Raw genomic sequence first — 24,279 nt, 5'->3', positions numbered from 1 at the left:
TGGATTTGGCTCCGGAGAACGCTGCTTGAGAGGTAAGAATGGAAAGTAGTTTTCCACAAAACGAACATGCCTAGAAATATAAATTCTGTTTGATTCTCTGTGTAAACACATGTACCCTTTATGGGCATTGCTGTATCCAATAAAGACACAAGAAAGGGATCTCGGTTCAAGTTTATGGCTGTTATATTGCCTCAAGCATGGATACGCTAAGCAGCCAAACACTTTTAAGAAGGAATAATCAGGAAGCTTGTTGAACAACAATTCTAATGGAGTTTTTGTATCTGAAGTAGGTTTAGGAAGTCTGTTAATAAGGTAACAGGCAGTGACAAAAGCATCCGCCCAGAAAGAAGTAGGCATATATGCATGGAAGAGTAGAGCAAAACCTGATTCAGTCACATGTCTAATACGTCTCTCTGCTAATCCGTTTTGGGGTGAAGTATGTGGACAAGAGAAACGATGCTGGATACCCGAATTATTGAGATAGGAAGTGAATTTCTTATATTCAAGTGCATTATCAGATTGAAAAACTTTAATGGTGTAATCAGTAAGATTTTCAACTTGTTTACGAAATAGAATGAAAGTGTGCAGAGCATCAGAACGTTGAACAAGAGGAAATACCCAGGTATAATGAGAAAACACATCCATAAATAATATATAGTACCGATATCCAGTTCTTGATAAAGAGGGAGAAACCCAAATATCTGACACAATTAAACCTAATGGCTTAGCGTAAACAGTACTACTTGAAACAAAAGGTAACTTCTTGCTTTTACTCACATGGCAAGAATGACAGAAGTCAAAAGACTTATTTTTTATTGGAAGGGAATACTGACGACAAATTTTAGACACGGTGCTCAGCATGGGATGACCTAAACGCTGGTGCCATATAGGTAGAGTAGATGAAGTCAATGCCTGCGGTTTTATTGCATTCTCCAGCAGTTTAAATCTGTCGAAAACATACAGTCCATTCTTAGTGAAGCCTCTCAACAGCAGCGTTCCCGTGCACATGTCCTTTACAACAAAAAATTTTGGGTGAAATTCAAAGTAGACATCATTGTCTTTACAGAACTGAGAGACTGATAATAAATTAGTTCGAATTTTAGGAACATGATATATATTATTCAACTTAAAAGTTCTTGAATTAACTGTAAAAGAGGCATTACCAACATTAGAGATATCCAGTGCATTACCATTCCCCACATTAACCTGTTCAGTGCCATTGTACTCATGTGGAATGGATAAATTTTGCATATCAGCCGTTAAATGGTGAGTAGCGCCTGTATCCGTCACCCATTGTTGTTCTCCATGCTCACCAGGTAAAGCAATATAGGCTGCAGGAGTGCGTTTGGTTTGGCTGGATGATTTCTCATAACGAAACCAACATTTGTCTCCAAGATGTCCCTTTTTCTTACAGATTTGACACTTTTCTGTGAACTGAGGATTCCTTTGATATTGTTGTTGGGGGAAGTTTGGTTGATTGTTGTTGAACTGAGGTCTATATGGGGTATTAATTTTTCTTGAATCTCCTCTGGATCCAGATGCAGAGTTAGCTACAGCCACATTTGCAACCGGAGTTTGTAACAGGGATAGTTGTTGTTCTTGACGCATGTCAAAGGTGACAAGATGAGAATAGAAAGTGTCTATATCCATATTGTCAACCGTACTTAAAGCGGTGACAATTGTATCATAGTTTTGGTTAAGACCATTACTGATAGCCTGCTTCTTCTCATTCGTTGTAACAGCACAGCCTGATTCTGCCAGTTGAGAAAATAGAGATTTAGCATCATTTAAATATGATTTTAGTGATTTGTTACCTTTCGACATGTTGTGTAGTTGCTTCTTCAGATTCATCTGATGATGAAATGTTTTTGGTGCATATTCAGACTCGAGTTTGTCCCATACTTCTTTTGCAGTTGCAAGATGGGCTACATTGCTTAGAACCTCTGGTGTTAATGTGGAATTCAGCCATCCCACAATTAAAGAATCCTGATGTTCATATGCTGTGAACTCTGGATTTACAACTTCACTGTTAGGTAAAGTTCTAGCATGAACTTGTTTTGTTCCATCCACAAATCCATTAAGATCATACTCTTTTAGAATAGGTTTGAATTGAGCATTCCATAGGATGTGGTTGGTTTCTGTGTGCTTCAATGTGACAAGGTGATGGATCTGCACCTGTCGAAGAGCATTTGTGGTGTCTGCCATTTTTTTGTTAGGGTTCTAATGATATTTTTTTTTTTTATGTTGCGGAAAGATGGCTTGGATCAAGGCTGATACCAAGTTAGAAAATGATAATGAGGATGAATGCTTCCACACCAAATGCGTATGGAGAGCTTGTTTATTTATAACAAGATATTCTGCTCAACACAGTTACAAAGTTTGTTAAGAAACATATAAAATAGGGATAGCTTTACAACCAGTTATTATAGACTAGGAATATTTGAATGATACTAAGTCATAGTCATGGTTGTTGAGACTTGTTCGGAGAGTCATCAGGATGACTCTTAACAGAATCTCTGAAGAAGGTGGATATGCGTATGTTAGCATGGAAGCTTTAGCAGCTGGAGGAGATTTTAGGGCAGCCGAAGCGACGCGTGAGATGGCGTGGGAACAGCTTCATTCTGGTCCATGGCACTCAGTATTACCAGTTTGGAGAGATGCTTATTCCATGGCTTGTCTTCATGTAGCAATTTACCATTACAGAAATAGAGATTTCAGGGAGGCTCTTAGGGTTTTGGATATGGGTTTGATCATGGGTGGACTACTTCTTCGCCAGGATTTAAATTCTGCTGTTGAGAGGGTTTCTGTCAAGTGTTCTGGTGTTGGTCAAGGTGTGATGACTGATGGAAAAAGGGGTTCTGGTTCTGAGAGGAATTCCAATGAGGAGGAGGTGAGGTTTGTTCTTCTCTATGTCTATCTATCTTCCCACCAGTGTTAGAAGGAAATTTGATGTAGGTTTATCACAAATTATTTGAAGTTGCAGAGAAATGTCAGTGGTTGTTTTACCATCCAAATTTCTTTGTTTCTTATTGTTATCGTAGGTCTCAAGTGTTGCCTAATAAGTCACTGTCTTGCAAGATGGTTGAGAAGAGATCTTCTTTATCTCTAGAGGGATTCCTGTGTGATTATTTCTTATCAGGTTCTCCAGTTATAATCAGTAACTCCATGTCTCATTGGCCTGCCAGTAATAAATGGAAAGATATGGATTATCTCAAAAGGGTTGCAGGCGGTCGTACAGTTCCAGTTGAGGTACTAGCATAAACTTTTCAATTTTTGTCCCTTTAAATTCAGTTGGAACATTAGGGATTCATTAATATTCAACAACGAAAGGGTATCATAGAGTTGCGACTGTTACACTTGAAATAATATAACAAGCACACTTTACATTCCATGTCGATACTTGCAGATACTTCAATGGGGACTTGAGCATGAAATGGTTACTTGTTTTGCATGTATCATCTATACGTACTCGCTCATAATTGTGTTCAAAAGAATTACTATGTAGTGATAAGCTAATGCTTTCCGTGTATCCAACAATTTTAAATCTTAAATCTTATAGAACAGATGGAAACTAATGAATAAATACATAGTTACTACGGTCAAATGTATTATCCCCTTCTAGCTCGCTGTGCCGACTCCTCATAGCAGTGTTCCACACTGCACACTTATCCATGCCTTTGTCACATTAGCTTATAACTGTAGCTTCTGTAACAGGTGTGTCTCATATGTTTTACAAGAAAACGAGGGACCCCTTATTTTTACTGTGAATAGGCAGAGTTTGCAGCTGCTCTCAAGATTTCAGGGGGTGAATTTTTGTGGTTAGCTAATAGGCAGGGTTTGCAGTCATCTATTTGAGCAGATATATATTTTTTTTTGTCTGGATAATGTAGAGGCCATCATAAACTTCCTGATACTGTGAATGGCATCAATCTAAGCTTGGCCATCTACTGGATGAGTAGTTCTAGGACAATAGAAAAACTGAAGAGTGAATTTTTTATATCAATGGGTTGGCCTAGCTCACCATGCTATTTGAGATTTTTATCATGTTTGTGCTCTTTCTATTGTATCCAATATCTTATTGCGTAGTCTGTTTTCATGGTAAAAATCCATACTTGCTTTCTGAACAATGAAATGATGCTTAGTTTGCGAATGGTCTGTTTTGTGGATGACTTCTTTTTTAGTACCTCTCGTTTTTGTCTTTTGTTATCTGGTATGAAAGTTTCTAATGAACGAATTATAACTTTTCATCTTTCGCAGGTGGGAAAGAACTATTTGTGTCCTGAATGGAAGCAAGATTGATCACATTTTCTCAGTTTTTAGATAGGATCCAGTCCAATCAATGTAATAACTCGGGTACTACATATCTTGCTCAACATCCATTGTTTGATCAGGTATAGTATTCGTTTTGTGGTTATCTTATATCTGGCATAATAAGTTGTGCGCCATTAGAGGTGTTTATCTTAGACGTGTTTCACAGATACAAGAATTGCGGGAGGATATTGTTGTTCCTGACTACTGCTTTTCTGGTGGTGGGGAGCTCAGATCTCTTAATGCTTGGTTTGGTCCAGCGGGGACAGTCACACCATTACACCATGATCCGCACCATAACATTCTTGCTCAGGTATAGCAAACTCAATATGATGCTAATATCTGTAGCACTGATTATAGTAGTTTTGATCTTCCTGGAAACTTATCATTGGTTCATTATTTGTCTTTGTTTACCGACTTAGTATCCGCCTTGCTTCCATGCTTCAGTGTTTCATTTTCTTCTTCGGCGTGTTGGGGTTTTTCTAAGTTTTCTTGCATAACGCGTTCCTTTCTGTTATTTTAGGTTGTTGGCAAGAAGTATATAAGGCTTTATTCTGCTTCAGTAACAGATGATTTGTACCCCCACTCCGAATCCATGCTACACAATTCAAGTCAGGTACAGTAGATGTCGAATGTTTCATTGTAGAAGTGCTAATTTGCTTGAAGTCTTGTGACCAGCTTATGTCACCATATAATGTCTAGAAACCTTAATGTGATAAGATGAGACAGATGCTTAGGTCAACTTGTAGTGCAATGGCTTAGAATTAAACTTAGGCCGCCTTTTGGTTGCAATTTGATAATAAAATATTTCAGAACTTTGGATGCAATCAAAATATCTTGGTTTTGTTCTTGATATTTCCTATTCTCAATACAAAGATACAAAAACTAATCTCCCAGAGACTTTTCTTTGCAGATTGATCTGGACAATTTCAACGAAAAAGAGTTCCCTAAGGCGCAAGATCTGGATTTTGTAGACTGCATTCTAGAGGAAGGAGAAATGCTTTATATACCCCCAAAATGGTGGCACTACGTGAAATCACTTACGCCAAGTTTCTCTGTTAGCTTTTGGTGGAGTGCACTGGATAACGACTAACATTTTTAATGGCACACAACAGTTCACCTTTACTTGCACCTTTTTTTGTTTGGCTGTTCTTTTTTTTTTTAAGTAGCCTACTATATTGTATCACAGTATACTACATAGTATGTGCTTATTATGTTAAAAGCATTTTGGACCCTTTCAGGGTCTAGAATTGGTTCTCTAATCGATTTGCTTAAACTTCCTTTGTCAGTATATCATCATCAAAACTTTGGACAGTTCAAAATGCTCAGATTTGCTTATTTTCTTGAAATTTTATAAAATTTCCCCACAGATCTTCCTCATTGTGGGTTGCAACTTGCAAGTCTTAGAATGTTTGGAGGATCGGGCTATACCACTCATTTGGACGATCAAAATCACAAGTCTCTGAAAATACAAACCCTCTTAACTTTACTGAACAGCATGATGTTTTTCTCTATAACAATTATATCATCTGTTCTCTTCTTTCATATCAAGTGCCGAAGCATTTGAGATCTCCAGAAGGAATTCAGTCTTCCTCAGAGCTGCTGCCAAAATAAGCCAGCCGCTGCAGCGCTTTCTCCTCATGAGACACGGGTATTATTTGGTGCGGCTAGAAATATTCTAGAGAAGATTGAAATATAGGATCAGGAAAGCCCTTCCTCTCTCTCAAGCCCATAAATCAACAAGATTTTAGCGGTGTTTCCTAGTGTTTCATCTCTACATATTAGGCCCCTTCCAATGGGTGTGGCAAACCAAAGAGTTTGCCATTTATGCAAATTTGCCACTTAGCCAGGCCAGGTCAAGGTTCCACCGACTCGACCGCTCGGTCAAGTCTACGCCACTAGGTCTTCACTCCACCGCTATCGGTTTTTATAAGACCGGTCGGTCTAGTTTACATCGCTGATCAGAATCTGATCCAACGGTCATAAATCTTCCCCCCTATAAATACCACATTCCTCTACCATTTTAACTCACACCTTCTTCCTATTTTCTTAGATTTTCCAATGGCTCAAAACATGTCTATGGCTCAATTCATAGAAGAGGAACATGCGGCCGAAATCAAAGAGTTGCACTTCGAGCTAGTGTGCAAAATGAATTAAGAAGAGCAAATAGTTGGAGAGTTGCACAACAACGCAATTTTAGCACGTTTGAAGATGAATGCATCTGCAGGAATTATGTTTTCTACACTAATCATCCAATCATTGATGGCGCATTACGGATTATTCCGTTTTGGGAACGCGTTTTAATGAAATTTGAAGAAGAAACAACGAACATCTACAATCGCAATTCGATGGTGTTGGGTGCTCGGTTCTCCGTAATTTCCAAGAATGTTAACAAGTATATTGGTATGATAAGGGAAGAGGCTCGAAACATGAGAAGTGGTGAAACCCTTCTGGAGATTGATCTAAGATGTCGTGAAAAGTGGCTCCTTGACAACAGAGAGAAGTTCTGATATGCAAGTTGTTATGAAATCTTAAAAGTGTTGCCCCAATTTAATCTAGCTTATCAATTCTAAGTTCTTAATTTTAACTTATGTAGAAAACTTTAAACGAAGATTATTATTTATCAAACAAAAGTGCAATTACATTAACGATTTAAACAAACCACGAAATAACAACTAACAAAAACAACTAACAGAACTCTCAAACTAACGATTACCACCAAATAAATAATCCCCTAAGCCTGTTGGATCTTGTGAAAACTCATTATTTGGACTCTGAGATGGTGGTTGTGTAGCATCAGGTGATTCATAACCTTGAAATGGTACCGGAGCCATTGGAGGAGGTGCTTGAAATCGGTGAAAAGATGAACTTGTTGGGGTATAAATTACAAATTGCCTAAATGCATCCAAATTGACGTGTCCACCATCAGGAGTAAGTACAGGACCTTGGGGAATGAAACCAAGAGGAGATTGGAAATCCATCCCCAAGTTTGCTGTTGTTGGTGGTATCTGAGTTTCCTCCACCATACTCTCTTCCATCATAGATGGAGTGCGTTGCCGACTTCTACGACCTCCACGACCCCCACTTCCACGACTCCCACTTCCACGACTTCCACTTCCACCAGGCATTTGAGAACTTGATGCTACCGGAGTCTCGGGCAATTCATAACTCAAACTCTCCCTCGAAGCTTCCATCTGTCTCAAGTGAAAATTCTGGAATTGATTGATAAAAAGATCATAATTGTTACACCTATCCTGAAACTCTTCTGGTGATTCCATCACACCATAGTATGGATAGCTTCGCAAACCTTCACTAGTAAGTGGAACTGTAACAACATCTCCAGTTGGTGATAAAGTCCTGACTTCCCAAGGTGTTGGAGGCATACTTGACGACCCCAATTGCGTACTAGAGTACGTAAATGGTTCGCCCGTCAGTGGTGGGGGTTGGGATGGAAGATCTGCAGGTGGCAAATTGCCTAGTGCTGGAAAGTCAACACTACCTAAGTTTTGTGATTGAGTAGCAATATTCATCTTACATACCTTCTGAAACCAACTGAAATAATCATACTCATTTTCTGGTTGTTGGATCAAATCATCAGCATCTTCCAAAGGTTGTCCATTGTTTATCAGCTTTATCCAATCATCATGTGAAATTAGTGAAGTTGTAAACGGGTTGGTAGCTTTTACCTTTCTTCCTTGTAGCTGAAACATATGTCTTTCTCCGTAGTACCAAATACCCTGACCAATAACTGGATTGTAAAACACAAGTCGCTTAAGGCTCATCTATAGCATGTTTTGTGTCGTTGGTTCATGGAACTCATTAATTACTGAATACGGCGTTGGCGTAATGTTGACACTAGTTTTGCACAGTTGTTGCATCCTTTGCATATCAACGACATTTTGACCATCATTAATATGACCAACTCAATTCTCAGCTTTGTACTTGTACACGACTGGAAAAATTAATCGTTTATCGTGAAGATCAGATTCGGCGACAGTAAAGTAAGTATACCACCAATACTGAAAAATAATATTGACGAAAATTGATGTGTTAGTACATTCACCACTAGTTTGACCACTCGGTAATAAATCTAATAAATAGTTCTTACCTCAATTACGACCCAAAATCCATTTAAGCTATCTGTCTTCTTACTTGAGCAATCACTGAGACACGTGTATAGCTCAGCTAAAATTGCAGAACCCCAATCATAATTTGGTGCTTTAGTCAAATCTTCTAAAGATTCCACAAAACAATTAATGACACTGAGCTACCATTGGGGAAAAAAACTTGACCTAACATCCATAATACAAAAATACGTTCAAGCTCGGGATAATCTTCAGCTCTGTTTATCCCCTTGCCATGGTAACGGGTCAAAAAAGCCTTCAACCCAGACACTCTTAATCCAAATGAGTGTATCTGTCTTGAATCTGGTTTTCCTTCAGTATCATTTGCGTACAAGGGGAGTAATTCTTTCCATCTTCCTTGTGATATCCACTTTAATTGGTTAAATTGTACTGTGTCACCCTCACTTTTTATTCCAGTCAACATATACAAATCTAACGGTGTGAACCGTAAAAACAACATGGTCATAATATTAAAGTTTGTATGTGGTACTAAAATTTGTATCAAACTAAAATATTGAATCTCTAAAAATTAAAATGAGTGTTTCTGAACTAAAAATTAAACTATTGAATGGAAGAAATAGAACTTACCACACTCGAAATCCTTGAAAAAAAACGTATTTGAAGTGTTCCACCAACGTTCACAAAGAACTTGCACAATTTGAGTCCGGTGGTTTTTGCCTTTCATGAAATATAAACGTTGTCAAGGATATCTTCTCAAGGATTCTTGAACAGGTTGGGGGAGTAACTCATAAATTTCTGTTAGCTCAGACCACCCCACCTCTTACTTTGGGTAAAAGAACTCGCTCGGGATGGTTAGATAAATGCATAGATGTTACACCAGCTCCAACCAGTTGCCTAACATTTTCGAACTCTTGCTCTTTATTCTGAACCCATACAACATCACTATCTGCAACAGCTTTTCCTGTTTCTTTTCCTTTGTCTATTTGTTTTGCTACTACTCAATTTTAAGAAATCGCTCTGGTCTGCTCTCTAGGGGAGAAAGAAGAAAAAAGAATTTGTGAATGGAAAACTGAATGGAAAGGTGGTATTTATAACCGGTGGAGCACCGACCGTCAACGGTGAAGACTAAACCGCTAACGGTGTAAACTACACCGAGCGGTCCAGTGTCGACCGCTAACGGTGTAGTCTTGACCGCTCGGCGGAGACGCAATCGTTTAATTTATTTCCCATAGTGACTCGGCCAGTTTGCCAGGCCAGCTGGCATGGCAAATGGAGGGTTTAGCCATTTGCCATAGGAACCGGCCTTAGTACCTAGAAGAACGGAAGAACCTTTTGAAATGGCATTGTAGTAGTAACCGAATGTGTTGGTGATGTGGTTCAACTGAATCATTTTGCTCAAGACGCAAAACGAGATGCGCGTACATCCGCATAGCATAATTGTGAAACAAGGAAATAAGATGGTCATTTAATGTGTTCTGCAATAGCAAGTTTTTTAGTGCAGCAATGGTGAAAAGATCGACTTTTATAATGTTAACATTCAAGACACTGGAAAGATTAATACTTGATCATAAAACATTACCAGTTTGTGTTTTTTGGCCTGTTAAAATCATGTTCATTAAACTTCATGTATATTCAATTCCCTATAATATGAGGGGACTTTCTTTGTGATGTACAAGGAAACCAAAACAACCCCATTCTCTCCTAATTATTATTTGGGGTGTTGATATGGTTGATCGACTGTACTTTTCATGTTACAGTTTAGAGCAGTAAACAGCGCGAAGATTGACAGTATCATGGAATAATCTTCACCTGCGCTTGTGGTCACTTTTGTCACAAGGTGAAAGATTCTTTCGTTGGTAACCTATTGAACCCATCCACGATTGCTTTCCTAAATGCGTTGTTGTGAAAGATGAAAGATGATTCGTGCCCACCTGTAACCCATCTCACTTCTGAACCTGGCCAAGCCTTCTGAAGCTCTAATACTGAATAGTTTGGAATGTAGCCGTCATCCTTCAAGGGAGAGAGATGTCCATGCATTAGTGAAATGTAAGAAAAAAAATGAATATTTGCTTTTGGCAAGCAAATCTGGTTAAGTTACACGAACAAATAACGGTTGTAGTGAATAATGTCTTCAAATGATTTAAGTGGAAATCTCAATGTATAATGAGATATAGAACTCACAGTGGCGCCCACAAATATAGTGGCTTCAGGATTTTTGGGTATCGGAAATCGTGTCACATCAGTAAGCGATAATACAGTTCGCAGCCGTTCTCTTACTTTTTCAAGGGTCATTGCAGCTTGCTGCACTGCTAAATCTTCCCTTAGAGCGTCCCAAGCAGTTGCATGCTTTAATATCCCTTCACAGAAGGCAACCACTGCAGAGTGTGGAGAGAGAAATGGAAATGTGGCAACTGGTGTAGGGTGCAGAGATCCTACCATTGCAGCATGTACCCCCCCTGTAACATCGTGGACAAATACAATTGTAAAAGCATGATTCTAAATGTAGGCTGCTTAAATCAGCAATGTTCATGTGTTATTTCAGAATGTAGACATGTTTCAGTCAAAATAAAATTTCATATCTTTGTCAAAAGAGCATATATACATGAGCCCTTGTCATATAACTGTCTCCGATACACAAGGGGCTTTGGTGCAAAGTATTTACAGAACTTAAAAGGATTATTTCTTAGTTCACTAACCCTAAAGCTCAATAATATCAGAAGAGTTCCAACTTTCGAATAATATCAGCACAAATTTAAACTTTACACAAGATTTCACGTGGTGTCATCTTACTTACCCATGCTAAGTCCACATACACCAGTCTTTCCAAACCCTTCTACAGCTTCTAACCAGTACAGCAGGCTGCGAGCTTCTTCAATGGTGACCCTTCCCAACATAAGCAAGTCACTTACACAGAGAAGCTTTGCCCCACGCTGCAAAATAGGACGTCTTTGCCCATAGTAAAGGCTGCAGCAGTATATACATTTCAAATTCAGAAACTCATTTAGGCCCCTTTCTATTGATTGTTTTAAGGCTGCCCAACTTATATGAAGTTACCAAATAAAATATTTGTACTTGATAGATAGGCAAATCTAAGTTTCTCACCTCTCAAGTACCATGGTTGCTATGTTCTCCTTCAACAATGGGCCACCAAGACGCAACCTTCGATGAAAAGTATGGTCACCCGTGCCTACAAAAAGAAATTCAAACTACGTACTTACTTTAAAAAGCTCCCACAAAGGAAAGATAACTGAGGCAACCCTTCAAAACTCAAAGCCTATGTTTCAAAAGGTCTACGATTAACTCAATATATCGGGCAGTTTTAACTGAAATACTTCAAAGCTTAGATGTGAAAGGGTGTGCCTCGTTTCCCTTATGAGGAATTAAAGACGCCCATCATACGAAACAAGGATCGCCTTTATATATTTGTTCTTTGACCCTATACTATGAATTATTCAGCCCACAATAGTCAGCTTCAACAGATTTCACTTTTGACAACAAAAGGTTTCCTGTTACATTTTCTCTGAAGGACAATTTAATCCATATTATGAAAACATATTATTTCCAATGAACTATATTGCCTCCATCGTTCAATTTTATAGACACACCAAACAAAGAATCTAGCCTGTAGGTTATACGCCATATCCAATTTATACAAACGAGTTGAATAAGAAAAATATGTAATCAAGTGGAGTGGAAATCTAAAAATTAAGGAAATTAAGTTACCTGCAAGATGAACTACACAAGACATCTGATGTGGCGGAACTGATTTTGGCATAAGAAAAGCTACCCTAGCATTGTGACTCTCTGGAGGCAATGCATCAATCAACTGTTGATCACAAGGAGTTCTAAAAACACCTTCTCTGAGACAAGCATTCTTTGTCTCCCAAATAGTTCTCCACATTGGTTGAATTAGTTTAGGTGGCCAATTTTGAGCAACAGCATCCGGGAAAAGTTGATTGATCATGGCTTCAAGGTGAACAAGTTGATTACCACCCCATCCTCTTGAAAAAAATGGTGCTGTCAATTTTGTTCTATGAACAAATGCACCATATATATGATCTATTACATGGTGAAGCATACCCAGATTCACACTAACCATTATTAACAAAAGCAAAAATCAATCCACAAACTCAATAAAAATTTGAGATACCCCTGATCAAATTATTCTCTCAATGAATGACTTTCTTTAGAAAAAATATTCTATTGGGATATTATTGATAGCCTAATCCAATTAGAAAAGAATTGAAAAAATCTTGAAATAAAGAAAAAATAATCCCAATTTGGGCATTGCTTAAGCAGTGATGAGAAAATAAAACCAGGGAAAGAAACCCATGTATGAAACGACTGTAAGAACCTGAGAAGCTTCAATCGATAACCTCTATGAACAGAGAGTTAATCAACTCTGGCTAATGCAACAACGACCGTCGTTCAAATCAGATGGATTCCGTTTCGAAAGAATTTGACTAAGAACCCTATTAACGATGAGTTTTGACTAGTTAATTAGGAAACTGAAACAAAGAATTGAAAGGAGACCTACTATAGTAATGAATAAGATTTGTTGGATTAGAGAGAGAGATGAAATTTAGGGATGTAAGAATTTCAACCAAACTCCGATCAAAGCAATGGGCGGTACAAAAACTGCTTTGACACGTGGAAGTGGGGTCTTCGAATTATATCCACTTTGGTCTGATTGTCTTGTTGTACGTGCCGATAAGGCAGGAAGGAATCGAAGGATAGCGAGACGATATTATCCAGGTAGGATACTGCATCCAGTGTGAGCCGGCAAAATTTTAGACTTTTTTTTTTTTTTTTTTGTATGGCTTGATCGGGGTATACCCAGATTAATTGGGGTATACCCAATTTTAAAGGGATTCTTTTTAAAGATTTTAGGGGGAGTCCTAATTGGTAAGTTATAAAAATATCCTTACCCTTTATAATCCTATTACCCTAAATCAGTTTTATTATTTTCATTTCATCTTCCTTCTTCTCTTCTTCTTCTCCTCCACAACCATACTGGCTCTCTTCTTCTTCTCCATCAAAACTCGAAACTCGTCGATTAATTCATCGAAATCGTTGATTCGAAAACTCCGATTAATCTTCAGCGATGAATCCGCCAAGACGTAAAGCTACTCGTATGAAAGACGCTAATCGAAAACCTAATGAGTATAACCCTGGAATTGCAAGCTTGGTTCAAAAGAAAGTGAAGTAAAAAACGGTTGAAAAAGAAGAAATTGAAGTCGCTCAAACGGAAGAAATGGTGCGATTAAGAAAGTAAGGGCCTACTTAAACTCACTCCATTACTCCAATTTCATGTTTGCATGTCAAATTAGGTCAGAAAAATCGAATATTTGAATTTGCAGTTATTTTGTCGGCAAGGTGTTTGTTTCGAGACCTTGCCGACATTTCATGTTTAGGGTTTGCCGGAAAGCTATTAGGTTGAAGATCCTGCCGGCTAATTAGTTTCTGTAACTGCTTTTACAGCGTCGGCAAGTTGTTCAACCTATAAGCTTGCCGGCGTCTTTTTTTTTTTCGTCGGTGGATTATAACTCAAATACCCTTCCGGCTATGTTTCAAATTTTTAGTATCTCCTGTTGCCTAAAAAATTAAAAAGTCGGAATGGTTATTAAAAACAACCATGTCGGCGTTATGTTCGCCGGCGTTGTTTTATTTATAGAGCCTGCCGACTCCTGAAGCTGAAAATCATGCATCTACTGTGTCCATAGTTGTTAAAATCCGGCAAGTTATTTAAATAGGACCCTTCCGGCTATGCATTTGCCGGCATGTAGTTATATATTGACCCCTCCGACCATTCTTCCGTTGGAGTGGTTATATATGTCGATCCTGCCGACTTATAATTTTTTCTTAATTGTTCTTGTTCAGGTTGCAAAAGGCAAAGAAGAAAGCTCTTAGTCCTCCTTCAAGACCTCCTCGTGTTGGTGAAAAACTCTTGACTTCAACACATCGAGGGGCATACGTTGGGCCGGGAACGCTCAAGATCCGTGTACCGAATGATTCTGAACTACCATCGGAACCCAATGATTCAGACGAAACTCCAGATGAAGACCAATCAATTCCATTTGGTATAAGAGGTGATGATGATGATGTTGATGAAAGCACTCTGGCTGCTGGATGAGGTAACAATGATGATGATGATGGTGATCAAGACATGCCTAATGTTGGAGGAGGTAATGATGATGATGATGATGATGATGATGGTAATGGAGATAAAGATAAGGATATTGAAGAAGAAATTGTTGAAGAGGCAGTGGAACGACAAGAAGAAGAAGAAGATGAAGAACAAACTCAAGCTAATGTTCAACAAACCGAAGCTTCAACTTCAACTGAAACCGGAAATAAGAAGAGGGTTATCACTAAACCAGTTGATTCCCACATGCCTCCCGCTCACTTGAAGGTTAAACTGAGACCAAGTGAGCCTAAAAAAGGAACCCCGAAAGATGGTGGAGATGTTCTTTTTGGATACAAAGACTCCTGGGCATGTGAAATCCAAAATACCATCGTAAGTAATCTCAATCCGTCTTTGTTTTTTATTTAAGTGTATCTATCTTAAATTTGCTTCAAATGTTTAAATTTCTTTTCATTTTGTGTTTTTGGTATTTAGGATCATAAGCATGCCATCCGTCTCTTGAGGCGCCAAGCTTCATGTTCAGTGACTAAAACTTGGTCACTTGACGAGGAATGTGAGGAGGTGCAAGTGATTGTCAAGAACTCCGGGTTGTGGCCTGCGGTGGAGACTTCGAATATTGCGTATGACAGAGTTACCGTATCTGCATTCTGTGAGAGGTTCTACGGAGAGATTAATATTATGTTATTCCCATTCGGCGAGATGGCGGTAACTCCCGATGATGCTCATCAAATTATCTCGAGGTTGAGGGAAAAGCAGCCAGTGACGGGTTCGATAGTAAAATTTCTTGGGAGAAGATCTTTGAATTGTCCAGAGATTTGTTTGGTTAGAATCAGATTCATACGGAATCTGTACTTGAGATGAAGAGTGGTCATCTAGCCAAGAAGTTTAATCTGAGTAAGTTGAAGAAAACATTATCTGGGACCAAGAAAATCTTTGATGAGGAAGGAAGGGTGGACTTGGTGCAAATCAATGCTACCGCAGCAGGTTATTTGCTATACGTCCTGGGCAAATGTATCTTCCCCGACAGTTCTGGAAGCTCAGTCGACGCCAGGTATTTTCAACTATTGCATCCCTTAAACGAGATGCATGAGTATTCTTGGGGTACTGCGGGGGTCGCCTTCTTGAACAATGAGTTGACAAGGGCTTCAAGGGAACTTACTGCGCAAGTCAACGAAAATATATGTCTCTTCCAGGTAATTTTATTGTGTAAATTGTTTATATTCGGAAATGATTGTAATATAAGATCCTTACTAAAATTTGTGTTTGCATAGGTTTGGATATATGAGCACTTCCCTTCTTTGGTGAAAGCCAACTCCTACATCGAAGTGAATGAAAATATAGCGATTAATAGGCCAAGAGGACAGAGACAGTTTTAAGGGTGGTTAAGATAAGGAAATGCCGCAACAACTTATCAAACTCCGATCGCCATTGACCAATTGACTGCGGATCAGGTAACATTTGATCCGTATCAAGATGCTAGAAATCAAGGTTTAATCCAAATGAGAGATGATGTTGCATTTTACTACGGTCCCTTGATTCTCCCCATGGATATTCTATGTACGATCCACATCGGGTAATGCGACAGTTGGGTTACGTCCAAGAAGAACCCCATTTCGATGCTGAGCCATCCTTTAGAGTGGAGAGGGCTAACTGCACCACGTCCCAGAAAAGTATTGCCGTCGCTTACACTCCAGCGCCAGTTACGGATGGTTGGAACGGTAGAAGTGGCCCTAAAGTCAATACGAGTCTTTTGGACAAGGTGACTGTAGGTCATGAAGATCATGAGAGATACATGTCTTGGTACTTGGGTTGGGCTCGTCATAATGTGATTAGGGAAATGACTGCGGAAGATTTGGCTCGTAAGAGGAAGTTGGCAGCGAAAGACCCGACAACAAGTCTTAAGTTCTTTGTAAGTATTTTAGAGTTTCTCTTAATGTTTTAAGATTAAATTATCGAATCATTCTATTAATTGTTTGTTGTTTAATTGAAATAGAAGGAGCATTTGAAGAGCCTTGTGAAGGTGATGTGTTGCGCGAGAGGAAGAGGACAGCCTTTGTCCATTGAAGAGCAAAGCAAGCACATTGACTTTGCTAGCAATGTTGACAATGAGGATGTCACTGAAATGTTCAAGAAAGCTGATGCTGAAGTAAAGAGGGAAGAAAAATCCATGAGGGAAGCACAAGCCAAGATGAATGCTGACAAAAAGAGGGGTCGTAGTGGTCGTGGTGGTGAAGGTAGTAGTAGTGGTGGTGTTCCTAAACGGGGTCGTGGTTGGTCGTGAATGAATGCATTCCTAGTTTATTTCTTTATGTTGTGTTGGACAAATGTTAAGGTTAACTGTTGGACAAATGTTTTTTTTAAGGTTTATGGGACATGTTTTCGTATTTTCGCCAACAAGTGTTGGATTTCTAGTTGTTGAATGAACGATTTGTTTAGATACGTAAAGTTTCAATACTTATTCCGGCATGCTTTATTTAAGTTACATTGCCGACTAAACCAGGGCCGGCAAGGTTGTGAATTGTCAGACTGCCGGCCCTGACAGCGGAATTGGTGTAGTTACCAGGGTCGGCAAGGTATTATGTTATCGACCCTGCCGGCTATGTGTTGCAGAAAATACCTTCTCCTGATGCCTAAATTCATCATAAGATCGGCATGGTTGTAAATTATGTTCCTTGACGACCATATCATCACCGGCACGCTAGTGACCAAATACCATTCTGACGGTTAAACAGAAGAAAAAAATGAACTCTTGATGCTTAAAAGTCATAAGGTAGGCATGGTAAGAAAATTTCGACCTTGCCGGCTATATCATCGCCGGCATTCTAATGACCAAATACATTTCCGGAGGATACACAGAAGAAAATGTTCTCCTGATGCCTAAAATCAACATATCGTCGGCATGGTCACAAAATTTAGACCCTGCCGGCCTGTCTTAGTCGGCATACTGGGGAAATTAAAACCTCGCCGGCGAATTCAAAATTCAAATTTTTGCAAGTACAATTGCATTGATTGACTTGTGCTTATGCACTATAACGGCCAAATTTGGGCACCATCCTATAAATACACTACTTATCTCTACAAAACAACACACAACTATTTGCATATACTCTCCAAATCTCATATCATCATATACTCCATCTAACTCACCAAATATCTCTCTACATACAACAATGGCTTCATTTGATTCAAATGAAGATTTGGCAATCACCAAAGCCTGGTACGCGGAAACTCGAGTTAGGCATGAGTCCTCCGTAAGGGTAGATGCCGTAACCTTTTGGGATAGGGTACACAACAAATTTAGGCAAGAGTTTGGGAATCCCAGTGGAAGAAGTGTCCAACAAGTGCATGATAGACACTTAGTCATTGAAAATGCGATACTCGCTTTTTTAGCTCTCCAACCCCGAATTTTCAACGCTATCAACTTCAACTTGTTCATTGAAAAATTTGTAAGTGTTTTTGTGGTTTATTTTACGTGATCCATGTTGTTTGATCTTCCTACTAAACACCGCTAACAAATTAAGTTTGTGTTTTGTTTTTGTAGCATGAAGCCGTGAAAGCGCGCTACTTGGAGGAAAAGGGGAAAGCATTCGCATTCGATGCAAGCTATAAATTCATGGTCTCCAAAATCCAGGAGTATGCCCCGGACTTCATGCAGCCCGGAGATGAATGAGATTCCTCCAACGAATATTGATGGTTTTAGTGTAGGTTTTGTCGGTAGATCTCTATGTAAACCCTCACGAGACTATAACTCGTCCACTAGGGTTGCCTAGGGGTTCAAAGGCTTGATGCACATGCTAAGTGCATTCGTTTTTCCGTCGACAAGGAGTTTGGTTTTATGTTTCAATCAATGTAGTAACCAAAATTGCATGAATAAAGTGAATTACATCTTCCTCTTTTGGGTATAGCTAAAAGTCGGCAAGGTTAGAAATTAATTGCATGTCGACTATAAGTCAACCGGCAATGTTAGAAATTAATTGCATGCCGACTATAAGTCAGCCGACAATGTTATAAATTATGTGCATGCCGACTATATGATAGCCGGCATTGTAGGAAATATTTACATGCCGACCGTAAGATTGCTGGCCCAAGATAGTCGGCATATTCTTCATTCAAAGACCATTCCGGCGTAAAAATGGTCGGGGTGTTATTCATCCAAAGACCACGCAGTCCAGATATAGTCGGCATGTTCTTCATTCGTTGACCCTGCCGACTTTTCAAAGTTTCATAACTGAAAGTGTTGATTTCTTCTTTAATTTTGAGTATGATTTCACACATCAGCTTTGCAATCCCCTTTTTAGAAGTGTTTGGGTAGTATGTTTTCATTTCCGTTGCAAAAAAAATTCTCAAAACAAATTTTTTTCATCAAAAATCTCCCCACATGAGTTCAATCAAAAACAAAATTTGATAACTTAAATTCTTAAGTTTTAATATACTTAATTAATTCATCTAAACTCAATTAATTAACCTAATCAGAATTTTTAATGTTAATTAAACAAGCACATATTAGCCATTTAGAAAATACAAGGTTAAGGGGTGGCTTCTTTTACTTCAAAATGTCTTGGGTTTTGTCTTATTAGGTATACCCCAATTAATCTGGGTATACCCCAATCTCGCGCAGGTTATTTTATCGACTAATGTTAAAAAAATTGTTTTTTTGTAAGCATGCAATATTTATTAAAGAGAGACTAGGTTACAACTTGACTTGGGTATGCGGTACCCCATTGAGTCATGATAAACAATTTGACTGGGAAAAATCGGGATTGCCTGGTCCCAAATTTTGCTTGAGAAATTTTCCAACTAATGTTTAACATTAGGGGTGTGCTCCACTAAATAACCTGGCGAGATTGGGGTATATCCAGATTAATTGGGGTATACCTAATGAGACAAAACCTCGGTCATTTTTAAGTAAAACAGGACACCCCTTAACAATGTATTTTCTAAATGGCTAAATTGCCCCTGCAATGATTAATACTAATTTAATTAAAATGATTAGATTATTTAAATTAGTTAGATTAGTTAGTTGATTTATGTGAGTGGATTTGGAAATAATTGAGCGTGAGAAAGAGAATGAAGTAGTAGAGAAATTTGTGATATGAGTGATTCTAATCCTGATTTTGAAGTGGGGGAGTCTTCTTAATTTTCCTCCTACAGATGAGTACTTGTATGATGATCTACCAAATCATGATCAAATGGATTATATGCATGATCCTCACTTTTATTTTCCTCAAACTTAAGATGAATATGGAAGTGATGAATGTCTTGAGCCAAACGTAGAATCCAATGACCCGGAAGAAGATAAGGGAGTTTCAAGTAATCAGGTACACAACTTACATGGTGAAGATTGTGATTTTTCCATGCAAATGATCGATTTTTTTTTTTCACTTTTGCTGCCCAGTATCGGCAAGGTCAACGATTATTGACCTTGCCGACTGTAGGCGTCGACATGGTTTATATTACCAAATGCCACGACTTTTCATAAGCAGTATTCTAGTCGACATGGTCATAAATAAGAACCCTGTCGACTATAAGATTTTTGCAGCACAGGAGACGGGTTGTGAAACATGCTTAAGCCGGCATTGTTTTGGATATGTCGACCATTCCGACTATAGTTTGGTCGACATTGTTTTATTTTTCGACCGTGCCGGTTGTTCTTTGGTCGTTGTTGTTTTATATATCGACCCTGCCGACTATTGTAGTACATATCAACTAACTTGTGATGTTTTGTAGATTGCATTGGTACCGATGACGGATCATCCTCAAGCTCAGAGGGTTAGGGGTCCTGATACTTCCGCACATTATGCTAATGATTTGGAATGGTAGGAAAAAGACGACGCAGTCAATTGGATTGTTGAGAAAGCAAAAGAGAAGATGTGCGTTCTAGTGAAAAACACCCAACAAAAAGATTCGTGGTTTGAAATGGTATGCGAGTGTAGTGGGTCGGACGCAAGTGACAAGAGAAAGGGTTATGTGTATGATAAGAATACGACTAAGGTGTACAAGACGAAGTCAAAGAAGCGTGGATGCCCATTCAAGATTATTTTTTGGAGGAACAAAGAAACCGATAACATGTGGAGAATGGATAGAATTGATGTTGGTTGGCATAACCATAAAGATCCGCAAAATCTTGTTGGACACTCCCAAGTTGCCAAGTTGAAACCGCACGAGTTCGAACAAGTAAGAACAAGTTGGGGAACTAAACCAAGTAAGCTCCTTATTAAGTTCAAGAAGGATGACCCGCGTAACCTTTCTTCATTGTCTACAATTTATGCGGCCAAAACAACTATCAAAAGAATTGAATGAGATAAAAGAAAGGTAATGGAAGAATCACAATGGTTGGCCCACAAATACAACTACACGGTGAGACACCATGAGTCATCGGAGGGGAGGGACGTGGATCGTATTTTTCTTGCGCATCCCGATATGATTCAATTGGCCCGGTGCTTTTACCAAGTTTTGTTCATGGATTGTACTTATAAGACGAATAGGTACAACATTCCTTTGTTGAACATTGTAGGACAAACATCGCACAAGCAATCAATCACGGTGGCATGGCGTTTTATGCCTTGTCCTTTTCTGGTATACAATTCTTTAGGAGAGGTAATTAGCTTCATCTTACCGTTGCAACATAGATTTGTGCATGATAAAAGGTTGATTTTAGCAACTTCATATTCATACGGAGCTAGACGCTCATCTGTCCAATAGAAAAATCAACAACATGTGCATTTTGAAGCATACGACTGATATACATCTCCTATTGCAGCTTTCATGAAAAATAAGAACCCCTTACAACCATCAATGGTGCATTTTCTTCCTTCAAAGGGACAATCATTTGCAAAATGACCACTTAGTGTACAAAGACTACAAATATTTGGTTGTGTTTCACTTGAAACTTCCATTATTTATGCATGGTTGAAGATAAAGTTGAAAGTGCTTTTATAATAACAACACACTTAATGTCTTGATTTTGAAAATTCTAGTCGTTGAGCATTCAATGGGTTGTACTTTGTACTTAAAAGTAATGTTTTTATACTACCAACATTAACATGTTATAATAAGTCGGCAAGGTCGAGCATTTGAAACCATGCCGACTACCTATCCCTGACATCACTGTAACAAAAATCCTGGGATGGTCGGCAAGGTCGAGAATTTCAAACCATGCTGACTTACTGCAAATCTAATTAATATTGTTTAAACCTACAGAAAAAAGAATAAGTTTCTAAAACAAGTGAAAATGAAAATTAACATAAGTTTAAGAGTTACTGACAAGTCTAAAATCACAATCTAAGAGTTCAAAACATAATATTGGAAACATAATAACGCAAACATATCAAACAAAGTTTCATGGATCCTTCTCATTGTTGTTATCTTCCTCCACATCACTAGCTTTTTCACCATCACTAGTATTTTCACCAGCATCAGCTTTTGCATTTCCCTTCACTGGACCTATGCAGTCACCAACCTCATTGTAATAGGGGTTCACTCCAGAAAAGTCAGATGCCTTGAAAAAAGTTCTTGGATCAAGCTCCTCTTCTTCCTCCTCTGATGATGTGCATTCAACATAGTCGAGGGGATTGATGTGACTATTCATAAACCTTAGAAATTCTTCAGGATCTTCTTACCCATCAAAATTAACTTTGTTATAGGGCAGTTTTCTTCAGTTTCATCAATAGGATCTTCTAAAGAAGAATAAATCTTGTCAATCCATTCTAATAGCTCTGCTGCATTGTTAAGATAAGGGATATCTTCTATTTTTTTCTCTGGGAACCTAAACAATACATAAATAAAAGATATGAAATTTTACACATTGAAACATGGTTCTGGTCACCTAGTCGGCATGGCTGTATTCATCTACAATGCCGGCTAATATACAGTCGGTAAGGTCCTATTCATATAAGATGCCGACTATACACAAAATTGAACTCAGAAAATCAAGTTTTTGTGACATAAAGTCGACATGGTACTAATCATATAAGATGCCGACTATAAAGCAGATGGCGATTAAATATGAAAGGTCAGCACATTTGGTTATTGATTACCTTGCCGGACCTGATTAATGTTTCACAGTCTCCATTACCAGAATAAAAAGTCGGCAGGATATTCATCCTGAGACCATGTCGGCTCTTACAAAATATCAACAGTCGACGTTGTCTTAAACTATCGACCTTGCTGACTAAAACACAGAAATCATAATTTTTGATAATCTAACCTAATATAACAATCATACAACACATCTGAATAATGGGTTTGAGTTTAGACATCACTTACAATCTTCTTTTCACCGACAGTGGGTTCTTTTCAACATTCTCAGGGATTGGATTTTCGGGTTTACTGATTTCACTAGTTCCAACTTTTCTCTTACCTTCTCTGATTTGGATCTTTTGATATGACCTATTGAATCTGTATTGCTACTTGATCGTTTGGAATCAACCATTTTTCAGGAAAATCAAAATGGACGATTTGCAGAGAAGTTGATGGAAGAAGAAGAAGAAGAAGAAGAAGAAGAAGAAGAGGAGATTAAGAGAAGATTAGCAGTTTTTTAGGTTTTTAATTTTAGGGTTATCTGATTAAGTAATAGGGTTAATTAGTTCAAGGGTATTAAAGTAAAAACACCCATTTTTATCACCCCTTAGCAAGGAAACTAGGTCCATTTACATTTGGTTATACCCCAATTAATCTGGGTATACCCCAATCTCGCCAGGCTAAATAAAGGTTTTAATTAGATTAGCATTTGAAAAATTAAAGAGGAAGAACTCATGGAAAATTATATACAAATACTATCTTATATGATTTGACCTATTTGTTTTTAAAGTCCAAACAACAATGAATTTAAAGCCGATATTTTGGTGATATGGCTTTATCATGAAACTCGACAATCCACGGAAAATGAACACAATGCGAGAAATATAACACCATCATCTACCAGTTTGAAAATCAACAGTTGATTTCGACCGTTAATTTTTAATTGTTTATTTTAACCTCCCTCAAAGGAGGGCATTTTTATGATATACCCATCTTTGGATCATGAGGGTGTTTGCATTTAGGAAAGTATTTTACTTTCAGAGTTTGAGCCCATAAGGCATCGAGATAAGCCAAAAGGTTTCATGCTAGCCTTCCAAGGTGCCGTGTTGTTAGTTTCTAAGTCTCGGAAACTTAAACCCCTTGATTTTGTAGGTTTAGATAGAAAAGACCAAGCTTTGGAATAAAATGACTTTTTATCTTCCTTTTTTCCCCACAAGAAATCTACTTAAAGGGAATTGATTTGGTTGGTAATTTGGTTATTAAGAATCTTAATTGATTTCGTTCAGCCTCGTACGACTGATACTCCGCTCAGTTCATATGAGCGAGACTCCGCTTGCATCCTTATGAGAGACACTCCGCTCAGACACATATGAGCAAAGCTCCGTGTGCCATGCCATGAACAAGACTCACTCTTATCCTCTCGAGAATTAGTCCTTAGTCACTGGGATTTTAAGCATGGCTCCTAGAATAACATCCCCACGAGATATATATATATATATCCCATGCCTACTCATTGTTCTCGTGATGTATACACAACTAATTCTATTAGTATGAGCGAGTAATGTAGAACTAAAGATGAAAGCAACACGGAGATTGTTGAGATAAGAAAAGAGTAAAAGAGATACGAAAACAGAGTTTAAAACAAGCAAAATTGCAGAAAGAAGAAAAAAAAGATTGAAAGAAAGATATTTTTTATGTTTCAATAATAATAATTGTGTCTAA

At 38.3% G+C, this 24,279-nt stretch overlaps 1 protein-coding gene and 1 pseudogene across 1 annotated transcript; one reads left to right on the top strand and one right to left on the bottom strand.

Moving 5' to 3' along the window:
• Positions 1-2,404: 2,404 nt before the first annotated feature.
• LOC113313353 lies at positions 2,405-5,570 on the top strand (annotated as a pseudogene).
• Positions 5,571-9,936: 4,366 nt separating this feature from the next.
• LOC113314353 (protein ABHD18-like) lies at positions 9,937-13,010 on the bottom strand. Its single transcript, XM_026563151.1, has 5 exons — positions 12,117-13,010; positions 11,496-11,580; positions 11,188-11,357; positions 10,575-10,849; positions 9,937-10,403 (listed from the first exon to the last, which is right to left on the bottom strand). The coding sequence occupies exons 1-5, from the start codon at positions 12,490-12,492 to the stop codon at positions 10,224-10,226; spliced, it is 1,086 nt and encodes a 361-aa protein (XP_026418936.1). The 5' UTR covers positions 12,493-13,010; the 3' UTR covers positions 9,937-10,223.
• Positions 13,011-24,279: the final 11,269 nt, after the last annotated feature.

This window comes from Papaver somniferum, chromosome 9 (assembly GCF_003573695.1).
Source record: "Papaver somniferum cultivar HN1 chromosome 9, ASM357369v1, whole genome shotgun sequence".
NCBI lineage: Eukaryota > Viridiplantae > Streptophyta > Magnoliopsida > Ranunculales > Papaveraceae > Papaver > Papaver somniferum.
The sequence above is the reverse complement of the archived record's forward strand: the minus strand, read 5'-3'. Positions and strand labels throughout refer to the sequence as shown.

What these genes read in the sequence shown, in the direction of transcription:
- LOC113314353 (XM_026563151.1), bottom strand. Translation starts at nt 12,492, where the DNA reads ATGGTTAGTGTGAATCTGGGTATGCTTCACCATGTAATAGATCATATA. An exon ending in GCAACCATGGTACTTGAGAG is followed by an intron (nt 11,358 to 11,495) that starts GTGAGAAACTTA and finishes ATACTGCTGCAG; the next exon opens with CCTTTACTATGGGCAAAGAC. An exon ending in CTATATTTGTGGGCGCCACT is followed by an intron (nt 10,404 to 10,574) that starts GTGAGTTCTATA and finishes TCTCCCTTGAAG; the next exon opens with GATGACGGCTACATTCCAAA.